Source organism: Meles meles, chromosome 10, assembly GCF_922984935.1.
Source record: "Meles meles chromosome 10, mMelMel3.1 paternal haplotype, whole genome shotgun sequence".
NCBI classification, from domain to species: Eukaryota; Metazoa; Chordata; class Mammalia; order Carnivora; family Mustelidae; genus Meles; species Meles meles.
In genome coordinates, this window is record NC_060075.1 from 103,911,367 (window position 1) to 103,925,078 (window position 13,712).

The following is a 13,712-nucleotide window of genomic DNA, read 5'->3' on the forward strand; positions in this document are numbered from 1 at the left end:
GGCATGGCCGGCGCAATTCACTTCCTCTCCGACATCCTGGCACCAGAGACCTCCCGGTTTCCGGCATTTGAACTTGCCCCTTCGCAGAGGAACACAAAGATGTAGAGAGACTACTAAGACACCCGTTTGGACCAAAAGCCAGATTGCTTAGTGCCTGCCACAGAACCAACTATGAATCCTGAAGAAGGCAAGAAAAGGAGAGAGAGAGAAGCAAACACCTTCACGGGCCCCCTTTGTTGCAGAGACCCTCAAGATAGAGCATGAATGACAGAAACCATCCATCACCGTTTTGTAACAGTATTCCCCTCCCCGGTGTAAAATACGAATTCTTCACATCTGGCCTTCTGTAGCATTTGCATGTTTCTTGGTGTGTGTTGTGTGTAGGTGTAAGTTGCTCCAGACAGGAAGCCCTGCTCTTTCCACGAGCCCAGAGCCAACTGCACGCGAGAGGACGGCGGCAGCCACTTCTCTGTACATAGTATTTCAAGGGAGGTATCTTCTGTGTTGACAAGCAGGAATGGTCAGGTGGTGTCCCTCTTACAGATCAGAAAGCTTCTCTGAGGTGATATCCTAGTGATACTTCGTCAGCACTTTCTGTGAGTGCCTTTCAGACAAGCATGAGGGGAAGACCGGTCCGAAGACTGAAATTAACAGGACAGATTGGGGGCGGGGGGAGTGTTGCTGGAATGGTTGGGGGGCGTTGAGCCTTTGCACAAGCTAGCTGAATGCTCACCCTTTGTGTTGTGTTCATGTTTAGTGTTTTTAAGAAGCCAGAGGGCATGCACGGCAGCTCTACTGGGGCTCCCTGTTCTCAGCAGAAGCTCCGGACACCAGTATGGAGTTCCAGAGGCTCCTTTCAACCCCGTCCAAAGCAGCCGGTACCCTGGGCAGTGGACTTCATGATCCCAGAAAGCAGTCAAGGGAAGCCTTTTCATGAGCATAATGTAAATCAAGTAGGAGTGACTAAGCACTGGCAGTTCTAGATTTGGTTGAATTATTAAAACAGACGACACCTCAATTTTATCAACATCATAACCTATTATAAGTTCAGTGGATACAATTCCAGGTGGTGATAAGCAGATACTCATCTGTTCCCTTGTCTTTGCAATTAAGCTTACTTCAAAATTTGGTAAGTTACTGCAGTATAAATTTGGGAGGAATAGTCATTTTTTGGCCTAATTTTGGGTGATTGAAATCTCACATTTGATGAAATATAGTAAGTGAAAAAGGACTAGTCTGCATTTATACATATGGGAAACAATCTAACCAAGAAAATTGTGGTATTATTTGACCTGTTTTATCTAAAAAGAAAAAATGGACATTAATTGGATTTGCATATTTCAATAATTCTTTCAGATTTCAGTTTTTACAAGAGTTTTGTCATCACCATACCAGTGGCCTAGGACTTTCCACGTACTTGTCCTCTTACGAGCTAAGGCATGGGTCATAAAAGCCTAGACGGGCTTCTCCACTGGTCTGCTCCTTGCCTGTAAGGGTCTGTCTAATCACTCATCAGCCCTGGTTCCCTCTCCTTTCATAAAGGAGCAAGAATATCAACGTGGAAGACAAATCTTCATCATATGCGGTTCGTAGGCTGTTGCTGACCCTTTATTTGTGGGGCTGTGGCCTCCTAGCTTGTGACCTTCATTTTCTAAATGAAGATGGATCCCTTCATTGCAGACACTGTCTCTAAGTCGTGACCATCCTCTCTCAAGTTAGGTTGATGGCTTCTGTGGGTATAAATTCTCATGGTTATAGTGTAACCGACTTCCTGGGCCTGCCCAGTGCTTCTCGGGCAGCCCAGCGCCCATTCCTAATCAGGCTGTGTGGTCCTGAACCCGTTGAAGGAGATGGTTTGGCGGAGAGCTCCCCTGATGACACGGCCGAGCCCAACAGCCCTGCTTGCTCCCTACCCACCCGCCTCTTCCAAACTACACACCACGAGAGCTTAGGAGGCCTTGCTTGCCTGGAGGCTTCTGCTATAAGCTTTGCCCAAACTTAATTCCTCAGGGGAAGCCAGTGGAATTGCACAGGGGTTGCCCCTAGACACCTGCAGCCCGTCCTGCCTCAGCGAGGGGGAGCACGTGGAAGCCCTGATTCGGGGCGCAGATCTCCAGACCGGAAATAGCAAGGGTGACTCACTCACCCGGGCATCTCCCCATGTATGAGAAGTCAGTGTTAGGCTTCTTTCCGACTGATGTACTGAGGGAAAGACAAAATATTTATGGAATAAATGGAGCTTTTATTTATGGGTTTTCCTTCTTTAGTCAGCCCGGTTGACACCTTCCTGCTTACCCACCGGATGGTAACAGCTGGGCGGTTCTCAGACTGCATCATCCCCCTTCCTGGCACCTGTCACGTAGCTGCTGCCGAAGGGACAGATCCCGGATCGGTCCCTGAAGGCAGACGTGAAAGGGCACCCACTTGAAGGAACAGAGGACTTCCGGAAGTCAGTTCAGCAGCTCTAAGTGTTTGCATTCAGATCTCAGAACATCTCCCAGTGATCTCTTGATTTGTTTGTGATCTCCAAGATGTGTCTAAATTGAAAAACTATGTGTATGCACAATACCATTTTAAAATTTGAAAGAAAAGCTGATGGCCACAAAACGTGTGTGGGGTTCTTTGGTTTTGTTAGTAAAGGCAGTTTTGCGATGACGACTTGTGGGCTCTTCATTTGTTCCAATCTCTGTCTGCATGTGACAGTGGGGTTGGCTAGGAGTTCTGGTCACCGTCCTGAAGATGTCACTCTTCAACTTGCACACGTGGCAATGGCCCACATCACAATTTACTGAATACTTCAGCAGAACAGTAACGGAAGGTGTCTACACGTGCGTTCTGTTTTTTATCCCAAGGCTCCATGACAGCTGGACAGTGAGAGCATCTCACTGCACTCACTGTCCTTAATGGTGACAGATGGTGACAGCGCTGCTGGAGGCGGGCACTGTCATGCCTGTTGCACAAGTGAGAAAGCTGACAGCCTTGCCCAGGATTAGCGCCAGAATGGAGGACGGGTAGGTTTCCAACAGACCCACACAATTTTGCCACGGGTCGTACTCTGACTTGCACCCGATGCCCCTTCCCCTAGGTGCTCCTACAGAAGGTACAAGTTGAAATCTGGGGGAGGCTTTTTCAAACCATTTCTTGAAGTTATCAAATGCTGTATCAGCTGTTGGGAACTAAAAGGGGGATAAAGGACAAGGCCTGCTTTTCTGGGCTCAAGGAGCCCTGAGTCTCTCCAGTAGTGGGAAGGAGGACCCCACTCCCTCTTGGCACCTGGGCTAAATGTTCTGAGACCGTGCATGCCTGTAAGAGCCTTGGTTCTGCTCTGGCATATAAGTCACATATGGTTTATAGAATTCTGGACTGGAAGTCACTTTTCTGGTGAAATTTCAAGGCATTGCTGCACTTTCTTCTAGCTTCCAGTGCTACCTCTGAGAAATTCATAGCCATTGTGATCCTTGTTTCTCTGTGTGACTTTTGCATGTAATTATTTTGCAAGCTACAGATTTCTTCTCTATATGACAATGAGCCAGTCCTGGACTCTTGGTAGGTCCTTCCAGCTTCCCTGGAAACTTGTGTCTTTCAATTCTAGGACTTTTCTTAACTTACTTAATGTTTTTCCCCCTTTGATGTCCCTGTCTTTTTCTTGAACACCTGTTATTTGTGTGTTAAATCCCCATGATGGACCCTGTTTTTTCCCTTTTCACATCCCCTGGCCTTTTTGCTTTACTTTCCAAGAGATTTCAACTCTATTTTCCAGTCCTTCTATTGAGTATTTCCTTTCTTTATGTCCAGGGGTTTGTCTTGTTCTTAGGGACCTTTTATATATATTGTCTTCTCTTCTCTTGGCTGCAGTATCTTATCTCTCGGAGGATGTTAACTTATTCAACAAGTAGTCAATAAGGGCTCATTCAACACCAGTCACACTCTTCTAGGCCCCTGGAATCCATCAGCGAACAAAGCAAAGATGTTTACCTTGTAGAGTTTGCAGTATAGCAGGGAGAGAGAAACAGTGAACATAAAAGCAAGCTGTCTCGTGTTAAGGTAATAATATGGAGAAAAAGCAGAATAAAAGGGACTGATGGTGGTGGAGAGACCAGAGACTGTGACATCTGAACCAAGACATGAAGAAAGTGGAGAGATCAGCCAGATAAATGTGGAAGAGCTCCGAGACAGAAGGCAGACCAGTGAAAGGCCATGGGGTGGGAGCATGCCACTTAAATTCATGGAAAAGAAAGAAACCCTGGCTGGAACGGAGTGAATGAGGAGGAGAGTGATGAGGACAGAGGAAGACTAGGCCTGGAATGCTGTGCTCAGGAACTTATCTCTCACTCTCGGGGATGTAGAGAGCCACTGGAGAGTTTTGAGCAAAGGAAGGACATTATCTGTTCTGTGTTTTAAAGGGATCACATGGGAGAATGCAGGGTAGCAGCAGGGAAATCAGAAGGCTAGTCCAAGAGGTGGTAGCTCACCCCGGTATAGTTAGAAGCAGTGGAGTCAGTGAGAAGTGGTCAGAGTCTAAATGTATCTTGAAGCTAGGGTCAACAGAATTCCTTATAATCTGGTCCAGAGTAGAAGACAGTAGACAAGACTGCTCCAAAGTGTTTGTCCCGAGCAACCAGAGGCTGAGATGTGAAGGAGGTCAGGCAGGGGGATGGGCCTCAATCTCGAGCACATTGAGTTTGAGATGCCAAACATGAAAAGTCTGGAGTTTTAGAGAGAAATCTGTGATGCACCTGTCACTGTGGAATCATATCAGCGTTATTAAAAGCGTAGGGTTGGATGAGCTCACCCAGGAAGTGAGGATAAAGAGAACAGGGAAGAGAATAAGAGGTCAAAGAGCCTTGGGCCACACCAGCATTAAGAAGTTGGGAGAAGAGGGGCGCCTGGTGGGCTCAGTCGGTTAGGAGTCTGCCTTCGGCTCAGGTCATGATCCCAGAGCCCTGGGATCAATCAAGTCCTGCCTTGGGCTCCCTGCTCAGTCAGGAATCTGCTACTCCCTTTCCATCTGCCCCTCCCCTCTGCTTGTGCCTTCTCTCTCTCTCTCTCTCTCTCTCAAAGTTTAAATAAAGTTTTGTTGTAAAAGCAAAAAATGGGACAAGAGCTGGTCAAAGAAGATGAAGAAAAGACTTTTTCAGTTCAGAAAAATAATAACATGCTTGAAAATTGATGGGTGTGAACCAATGGGCAGATTAAAAACAAAAAAGTGACATTGAACAAGGGGCAGTGCTGGAGTGATGTCCTTAAGAAAGAGAGGAGGTGGAAGCCAGTGCCTGAGTGCAGGTGAGCTGTGGACAGGAGCTTGGACACTGTGCTGTGGTCAGCAGAGCGCACAGATGCTGGTGGGCTGGTGGGAGGTGGTGGGAGCTGTGGGAGTTCTCTTCTGATTTCTTCGGTCTTCTCAGTTGAAGTAGGAAACTTCACTGCTGAGTGAAGATAGAGGAGACAGCAGTGTTGGGATTTGAAGAGAGAAGAGCAAGTGAATATTGCCTAGGTGAGTGGCAGAAGGAGTGGTTCCCAAATTTCAACCAACACAGAAAACACTTGAAGGACTGGTTAAACACAGATCACTGGGCTAGTGTCTGATTCCCTAGGTCTGGAGTTGGGCCGGAGAATTTTTATCTGACAAGTCCCAGGTTGACCCCAGTGCTGCTGGTCTAGGGACCCCACACTTCACGAAACATACTGCTGCTCCTCCCCCTGGCTACTGGGGTCCAGATTCAGCGGACCCGGCAAGTACGCCAGTACCGTGCGACCGGAGGCTTATGAGCACAGGTAAGACCAGTCAATGGTCTGGGAGTTTTTCTCCAGCCATGTTCAGTTTGCTTTTTAGTTTATCTGAGTTGCTTTATTCCATATGTTGGCTTCAGTTTTCACCTTTCATATTTTAGGGTTCACTGATTATATGCTGTAAAAAACTTCCCAGGGTTTTGTTGGGAGGTTTTTGATTACTGAGTCAATTTCTTCATTGGTTATGTTTGTTAAAATTTTCTATTTCTTTCTGTTTCAGTTTTGGTAGTTTATATGTTCTAGGAATGTATCCATTTCTTCCAAATTGCCCAGTCACTTGGCATATAATTTTTCATAATATTCTCTAATAATTTTTGTATTTCTGTGGTGTTGGGTGTGATCTCTCCTCTTTCATTTCTGATTTTAAATATTTGGGTCCTTTCTCTTTTCTTTTTGTTAAGTCTGGCTCGGGGTTTGTCAATTTTATTAATGCTTTCAAAGTACCAGCTCCCAGTTTCATTGATCTGTTCTGTTTTCTTTTTTATTTCTATGTTTATTTCTGCTCTAATCTTTATTATTTCCCTTCTTCTGCTGGCTTTAGGCTTCATCTGCCGTGCTCTTCTAGCTCCTTTAGGTGTAAGGTTAGACGGTATATTTGAGACTTTTCTCTTTTTTTTTTTTTCACTTTTTTAAAAATTTCTTTTCAGCGTAACAGTATTCATTGTTTTTACACCACACCCAGTGCTCCATGCAATACGTGCCCTCCCTATTACCCACCACCTGGTTCCCCAACCTCCCACCTCCCACCCATTCAAAACCCTCAGGTTGTTTTTCAGAGTCCATAGTCTCTCATGGTTCATGTCCCCTTCCAGTTTCCCTCAACTCCCTTCTCCTCCATCTCCCCATGTCCTCCATGTTATTTGTTATGCTCCACAAATAAGTGAAACCATATGATACTTGACTCTCTCTGCTTGACTTATTTCACTCAGCATAATCTCTTCCAGTCCCGTCCATGTTGCTACAAAAGTTGGGTATTCATCCTTTCTGATGGAGACATAATACTCATCGTGTATATGGACCACATCTTCCTTAACCATTCGTCCAATGAAGGGCTTCTTAGTTCTTTCCAGTTTGGCCATCGTGGCCATTGCTGCCATAAACATTGGGGTACAGATGGCCCTTCTTTTCACTACATCTGTATCTTTGGGGTAAATACCCAGCAGTGCAATTGCAGGGTCATAGGGAAGCTCTAATTTTAATTTTTTGAGCAATGTCCACACTGTTCTCCAAAGTGGCTGCACCAACTTGCATTCCCACCAACAGTGTAAAAGGTTTCCCCTTTCTCCACATCCTCTCCAACACACATTGTTCCCTGTCTTGCTAATTTTGGCCATTCTAACTGGTGTAAGGTGGTATCTCAATGTGGTTTTAATTTGAATCTCTCTGATGGCTAGTGATGATGAGCATTTTTTCATGTGTCTGATAGCCATATGTATGTCTTCATTGGAGAAGTGTCTGTTCATATTTTGTGCCCATTTTTTGATATGATTATCTGTTTTGTGTGTGTTGAGTTTGAGGAGTTCTTTATAGATCCTGGATATCAACCTTTTGTCTGTACTGTCATTTGCAAATATCTTCTCCCATTCCGTGGGTTGCCTTTTTGTTTTGTTGACTGTTTCCTTTGCTGTGCAGAAGCTTTTGATCTTGATGAAGTCCCAAAAGTTCATTTTCACTTTTGTTTCCTTTGCCTTTGGAGACATATCTTGAAAGAAGTTGCTGTGGCTGATATTGAAGAGGTTACTGCCTATGTTTTCCTCTAGGATTCTGATGGATTCCTGTCTCATGTTGAGGTCTTTTATCCATTTCGAGTTTATCTTTGTGTACGGTGTAAGAGAATGATCAAGTTTCTTCTACATATAGCTGTCCAGTTTTCCCAGCACCATTTATTGAAGAGACTGTCTTTTTTCCACTGTATATTTTTTCCTGTTTTGTCAAAGATTGACCATAGAGTTGAGGGTCCATATCTGGGCTCTCTACTCTGTTCCACTGGTCTATCTGTTTGTTTTTATGCCAGTACCACGCTGTCTTGGTGATCACAGCTTTGTAGTAAAGCTTGAAATCAGGTAACGTGATGCCACCAGTTTTTTGTTTGTTTGTTTGTTTTTCAACATTTCCTTAGTGATTCGAGGTCTCTTCTGATTCCCTACAAATTTTAGGATTATTTGCTCCAGCTCTTTGAAAAATACTGGTGGAATTTTGATCAGAATGGCATTAAAAGTATAAGATTGCTCTGGGCAGTATAGACATTTTAACAATGTTTATTCTTCTGATCCAAGAGCATGGAACGGTCTTCCATCTTTTTGTGTCTTCTTCAATTTCTTTCATGAGTGTTCTGTAGTTCCTCGAATACAGATCCTTTACCTCTTTGTTTAGGTTTATTCCCAGGTATCTTATGGTTCTTGGTGCTATAGTAAATGAAATCGATTCTCTAATTTCCCTTTCTGTATTTTCATTGTTAGTGTATAAGAAAGCCATTGATTTCTGTACATTGACTTTGTATCCTGCCACATTACTGAATTGCTGTATGAGTTCTAGTAGTTTGGGGGTGGAGTCCTTGGGGTTTTCCATATAAAGAATCATGTCATCTGCGAAGAGAGAGAGTTTGACTTCTTCCTTGCCAATTTGGATACCTTTTATTTCTCTTTGTTGTCTGATTGACATTGCTAGGACTTCTAATACTATGTTGAATAAGAGTGGTGAGAGTGGGCATCCTTGTCATGTTCCTGATCTCAACGGGAAGGCTGCAAGCTTTTTCCCATTGAGGATGATATTTGCTGTGGGTCTTTCATAGATAGATTTTATGAAGTTCAGGAATGTTCCCTCTATCCCTATACTTTGAAGCGTTTTCATCATGAACAGATGCTGGATTTTGTCAAATGCTTTTTCTGCATCAATTGAGAGGACCATGTGGTTCTTCTCTCTTCTCTTATTGATTTGTTCTATCACATTGATTGATTTGTGAATGTTGAACCATCCTTGTGACCCAGGGATGAATCCTACCTGGTCATGGTGGATAATCTTTTTAATGTGCTGCTGGATCCTGTTTGCTAGGCTCTTGTTGAGAATTTTAGCATCCATATTCATCAGTGATATTGGTCTGAAATTCTCCTTTTTGGTAGGGTCTTTGCCTGGTTTGGGGATCAGGGTAATGCTGGCTTCATAAAAAGAGTCTGGAAGTTTTCCTTCTGCTTCAATTTTTTGAACCAGCTTCAGGAGAATTGGTGTTATTTCTTCTTTGAAAGTTTGGTAGAATTCCCCAGGGAATCCGTCAGGTCCTGGGCTCTTGTTTTTTGGGAGGTTTTTAATCACTGCTTCAATCTTGTTACTAGATATCGGTCTATTCAGGTTGTCAATTTCTTCGTGGTTCAATTTTGGGAGTTTATAGTTTTCCGGGAATGCATCCATTTCATCTAGGTTGCTTAGCTTATTGGCATATAACTGTTGGTAATAATTTCTGATGATTGTTTCTATTTCCTTGGTCTTAGTTGTGATCTCTCCCTTTTCATTCATAATTTTATTAATTTGGGCTTTCTCTCTTTTCTTTTGGATTTGTGTGGCCAATGGTTTAATCGATCTTATTGATTCTTTCAAAAAACCAGTTTCTAGTTTCATTGATACGTTCTACTGCATCTCTGGTTTCTACCTCATTGCTTTGCTCTAATCTTGCTTATTTCCCTTCTTGTGTGTGGAGTTGGTTTGATTTGTTATTGATTCTCCAGTTCTTTAAAGTGTAGAGACAGCTGGTGTATTCTGGATTTTTCAATTTTTTTGAGGGAGGCTTGGATGGCTATGTATTTCCCCCTTAGAACCGCCTTTGCTGTAATCCCATAGGTTTTGGACCGAAGTGTCTTCATTCTCATCAGTTTCCATGAATTGTTTAAGTTCTTCTTTGATCTCCTGGTTGATCCAAGCATTCTTAGGCAAGGTGGTCTTTAGCTTCCAGGTGTTTGAGTTCCTTCTGAACTTTTCCTTGTGGTTGAGCTCCAGTTTCAAAGCACTGTGGTCTGAGAATATGCAGGGAATAATGTCAGTCTTTTGGTATCGGTTGAGTCCTGCTTTGTGACCGAGTATGTGGTCTATTCTGGAGAAGGTTCCATGTGCACTTGAGAAGAATGAGTATTCTGTTGTTTTAGGGTGGAATGTTCTGTATATATCTATGAGGTCCATCTGGTCCAATGTTTCCTTCAATGTTCTTATTTCTTTATTGATTTTCTGCTTCAATGATCTATTACTGAGAGAGGTGTGTTAAGATCTCCTACTATTAATATATTCATATCAATATGACTCTTTATCCTGATTAATAATTTTCTTATGTAATTGGCAGCTCCCATATTGGGGGCATAGATATTTACAATTGTTAGATCATCTTGGTGGATAGACCCTTTAAGAATTATGTAGCGTCCTTCTGTATCTCTGACTACAGTCTTTAGTTTAAAATCTAATTTATCTGATATGAGAATTGCTACCCCAGCCTTCTTTTGAGGCCCATTGGCATGAAAGATGCTTCTCCATCCCTTCACTTTCAGTCTGGGTGTATCTTTAGGTTCAAAATGGGTATTTGAGACTTTTCTTACTTCTTGAGGTAAGCCTGTATTGCTATATACTTCCCTCTTAGGACTGCTTTTGCTGCATCCTAAAGGTTTTGGACCTTTGTGTTTTCATTTTCATTTGCATCCATGTATTTTTTTAATTTCTTCTTTATTGCCTGGTTAACCCAGTCATTTTTTAGTAGGATGTTCTTTAACCTCCATGTATTTGTGGTCTTTCCAAATTTTTTCTTTTCATTGACTTCAAGTTCCATAGCATTGTGGTTCAAAAATATGCATGGTATGATCTCAGTCTTTTTGTACTTGTTGAAGGTTGATTTGTGACCCAGTGTGTGATCTTTTCTAGAGACTGTCCCATGTGCGCTCAAAAAGAATGTATGTTCTGCTGCCTTAGGATGAAATGCTCTGAATAGATCTGTTAAGTCCATCTGGGCCAGTGTGTCATTCAAAGCCCTTGTTTTCTTGTTGATTTTCTCTTATTTTCCTTTTTCTTTTTCTTTTTTGTTTTTGTTTTTGTTTTTTGGCTGACAACTGACATTTTTTAGTGAGGAGACTTGGTTTGGGGAGGGGAGGTGCTGGGATGGACAAGAAGCTGCCATCTCGGATTTTCTGCGAAATCAGGTGTTCCTCCATGCAGATTTTGGGGAAACACCATCATGGATGAAATCCCCAGAGGGCAGTGCTGTGACTGCCAAGCAGCAGGGATAGGGTTTCTCAGGAACAGATGGGCCCCTGGGACAGCAGGGCTTTGATATCAGGCTCAATATAGATGGTTGGAAAGCAGCAGCTCTACTTGCTCACAGGCACCACCTGGGCCCACCAGGAACTTCTCAATGTTTCAGGCAACATTGTTGCTGCAGCAGTTAGAGGGGTCTTGTTTTTGTTTTTGTTTTTAATCCATTTTGACATCCTATGTCTTTTGATTGGAGCATTTAGCCTGTTTATATTCAGAGTGATTATTGACAGATTTGAATTTAGTGCCATTGTATTACCTGTAAAGTCATTGTTTCTGTAGATTATCTCTTTCTTTCTAGTCTTTATCTGCACTTGTGTTTTATCTCAGGCACACAGGCTGAGTTTCTAAACTCCAGATTTTAGGGACCCAGGGCAGCATAGATCCATGCTGATCCTCTGGGGGAGGGTCTCACTGTGCTGGGGCTGGTGCCGGTTTGTCCCAGAAGGGTAGTCATACCAACACAGGAGGTTGGAGTTTAGAGTAAAGCACAGCTAAACGCAGGCTACCAGGTTAGCTGCCCTCAGCAGGGGTCTCTGTCCCTGTGCTAATGAATGCAATGACACCCACTGGCTCTGCTGTCCCTTGAAAAACAGTGCCACACCTCCCAAATGCACTCCAAGAAGGGGAACTATCTCTCCCAGTGTAACCTTGGGGATCCACAGACCACGCAGTCTGCTCCCAGGCCTCTGCCCTCCTCCATAGGAACATGGACGGCTGCACATGCCAGGATCCACACTGGCCATGGCATGGACTTCTAAAACTTCAGTCTTTGAGCTCCACTGGTTGTAAACCTCATGATAATCAGCCCCTCTTGTTTCCCAGTCAGTGGTTCTGGGGAAGTACTTTCCTTGTGCAATCCCCTGTGTGCTGTGTTTTCTCTCCCTCTCACTCTCTTCTCTCTGTGATCAAGGCTCCTGTCCCTCTGCAGCACCCATGATCCTTTTCTTCCCAAAATCATGAGTCTCTGGATCTTCTCCTTTCATGATGAGGCCTCTTTTCTCCCTCTAGCTGTGCAGTTTGTTCTCATCCTCAGATTGATTTCTTGGGTGCTCCTAATGACTTGATATTTATCCAGCTGTGTTTGAGGGATGAGATCGGCACAGGGGCCCCTGCTACTGCGCCACCTTAACTCCCTCAACTCAAAAACTGCCAAGTTATGAAAAGAGATGGAAGCTGATGGAAAATCTGGTCCATGTGGTATGATCTCATTGCCCTCTCAGTTGGGGAACTGCTCGGGTCAGTCCTTATTACGATGGCCCTAGCCTCCTGCCCTCAGGTGGCAGGAGGAAATACAGACAGTGAGCTGTGTGGCCACCTTCATCAGATGGCAGTCTGACCGTCAATTAGATCGAGTGTCCTCTGGGCCAAAGATGAGAACTCTTTCCAGAAAAGAAGCTTTCAAAATTGGTTCAATTTTGCTAGGGTTGGGGACGGGGCTGTGATGCCATTGGGTAGATGGGGGAAGCGTCTAGAGAACTGACTGCGGGTTTAAACCAACTAGACTCAGTCTTCTCACTGCCACCCAGAGGCCCTGGAGCTGTCAGTCCCACAACCTTGCGCAGGGCCTGGGTAACTGGCCAGGTGGCTCTTGTTCTCCTTTCTGGGGGTTCTGGACTCACTTTGTTCCTCCTTCCACAGCCTTTCTCTGCTCAGTCATTAATCACTCATCCATCCACTTTGGCTTCCCCAAATGCATGGCTGTTTCCTCCCTTTTGATCTCATACTCTTTGTCAAGAGACACTGGGGGGCTGGGGGAAGGCATTCTGTACTCCGGCAGACCTGGAGAGGGAGCCCAAGGGTGTTCCTCAGCCATGCCACTTCACTCTTCTGAGGTTCCCTGGGTGGCCTGAAAGGCCAGGAATGGCCCCGTATTTTTGATCTCTCAAGAGTTGTTAACCTCCATCATTTTCCTGGGACTCTTCCTAAGCTACACTAAGCATTGCCCATCCACTATAATCATCACAGATTGAGCAGACTTGAAACACCCTTTTACTCAGTTGTCAGCATCACTATCGTGTGTTCAAACAGCAACTAGTGAAGGATGGGCATCACCTTCCACACTGCACACTCCAGGCCACTCTGGTTTCCTGAATTTTTCTTACATTGAATTGTTTTGCTAACATCTTAATTTTGTGATTTTTTTTGTCCCCTGGGAAAGCCTGTTATTTTTGTCAAATGGGAAAACTCATAAATGAATTTTGAAGAACTTCTTCATAAATGAAGTCAAGTGTTTGCAAAACACCATAGTTTCTCAATCGCTTCACCATCACAAATAGCCATTTCTGAAAGAATAGACCTTGAAGGTCAATAAGGTGGCTAGGGTAGGTGGGAAGGGAAAGGACATGGGAGCTGCCATGGGCGTGCAGGACAGCTGAAAGCACTCCCCATCTACCTCCCCTGCTTTGAAAAGTATTCAACCTTACAGACGAATACTGACATTCCTGTACTCCCCATTTGGAGGAAAGTCATAAAACTAAAGTGCCTTGGGGAGATGGAGGTACATTTTATTCAGTATCTCATCAACATTTACAGATACTAAGATAAGATTGGTCTCTAACATCAGACTCTCCGGGTTCCTCTCTGGGCTCTGCCACGTTCAGTACTTCTTTACAGGGTGGTTCGGGGGATTGAATAAAATA

At 44.0% G+C, this 13,712-nt stretch overlaps 1 protein-coding gene across 1 annotated transcript in view; it reads left to right on the forward strand.

The window, feature by feature from the left end:
• Positions 1-2,658, forward strand: part of LANCL2 (LanC like 2) — a 51,865-nt gene extending 49,207 nt beyond the window's left edge. Inside the window, exon 9 of the mRNA XM_046021405.1 lies at positions 2-2,658. Within this exon, the coding sequence (XP_045877361.1) occupies positions 2-105 (104 nt within the window). The 3' untranslated portion in view covers positions 106-2,658. The remainder of the gene's footprint in view (position 1) is intronic.
• Positions 2,659-13,712: the final 11,054 nt, after the last annotated feature.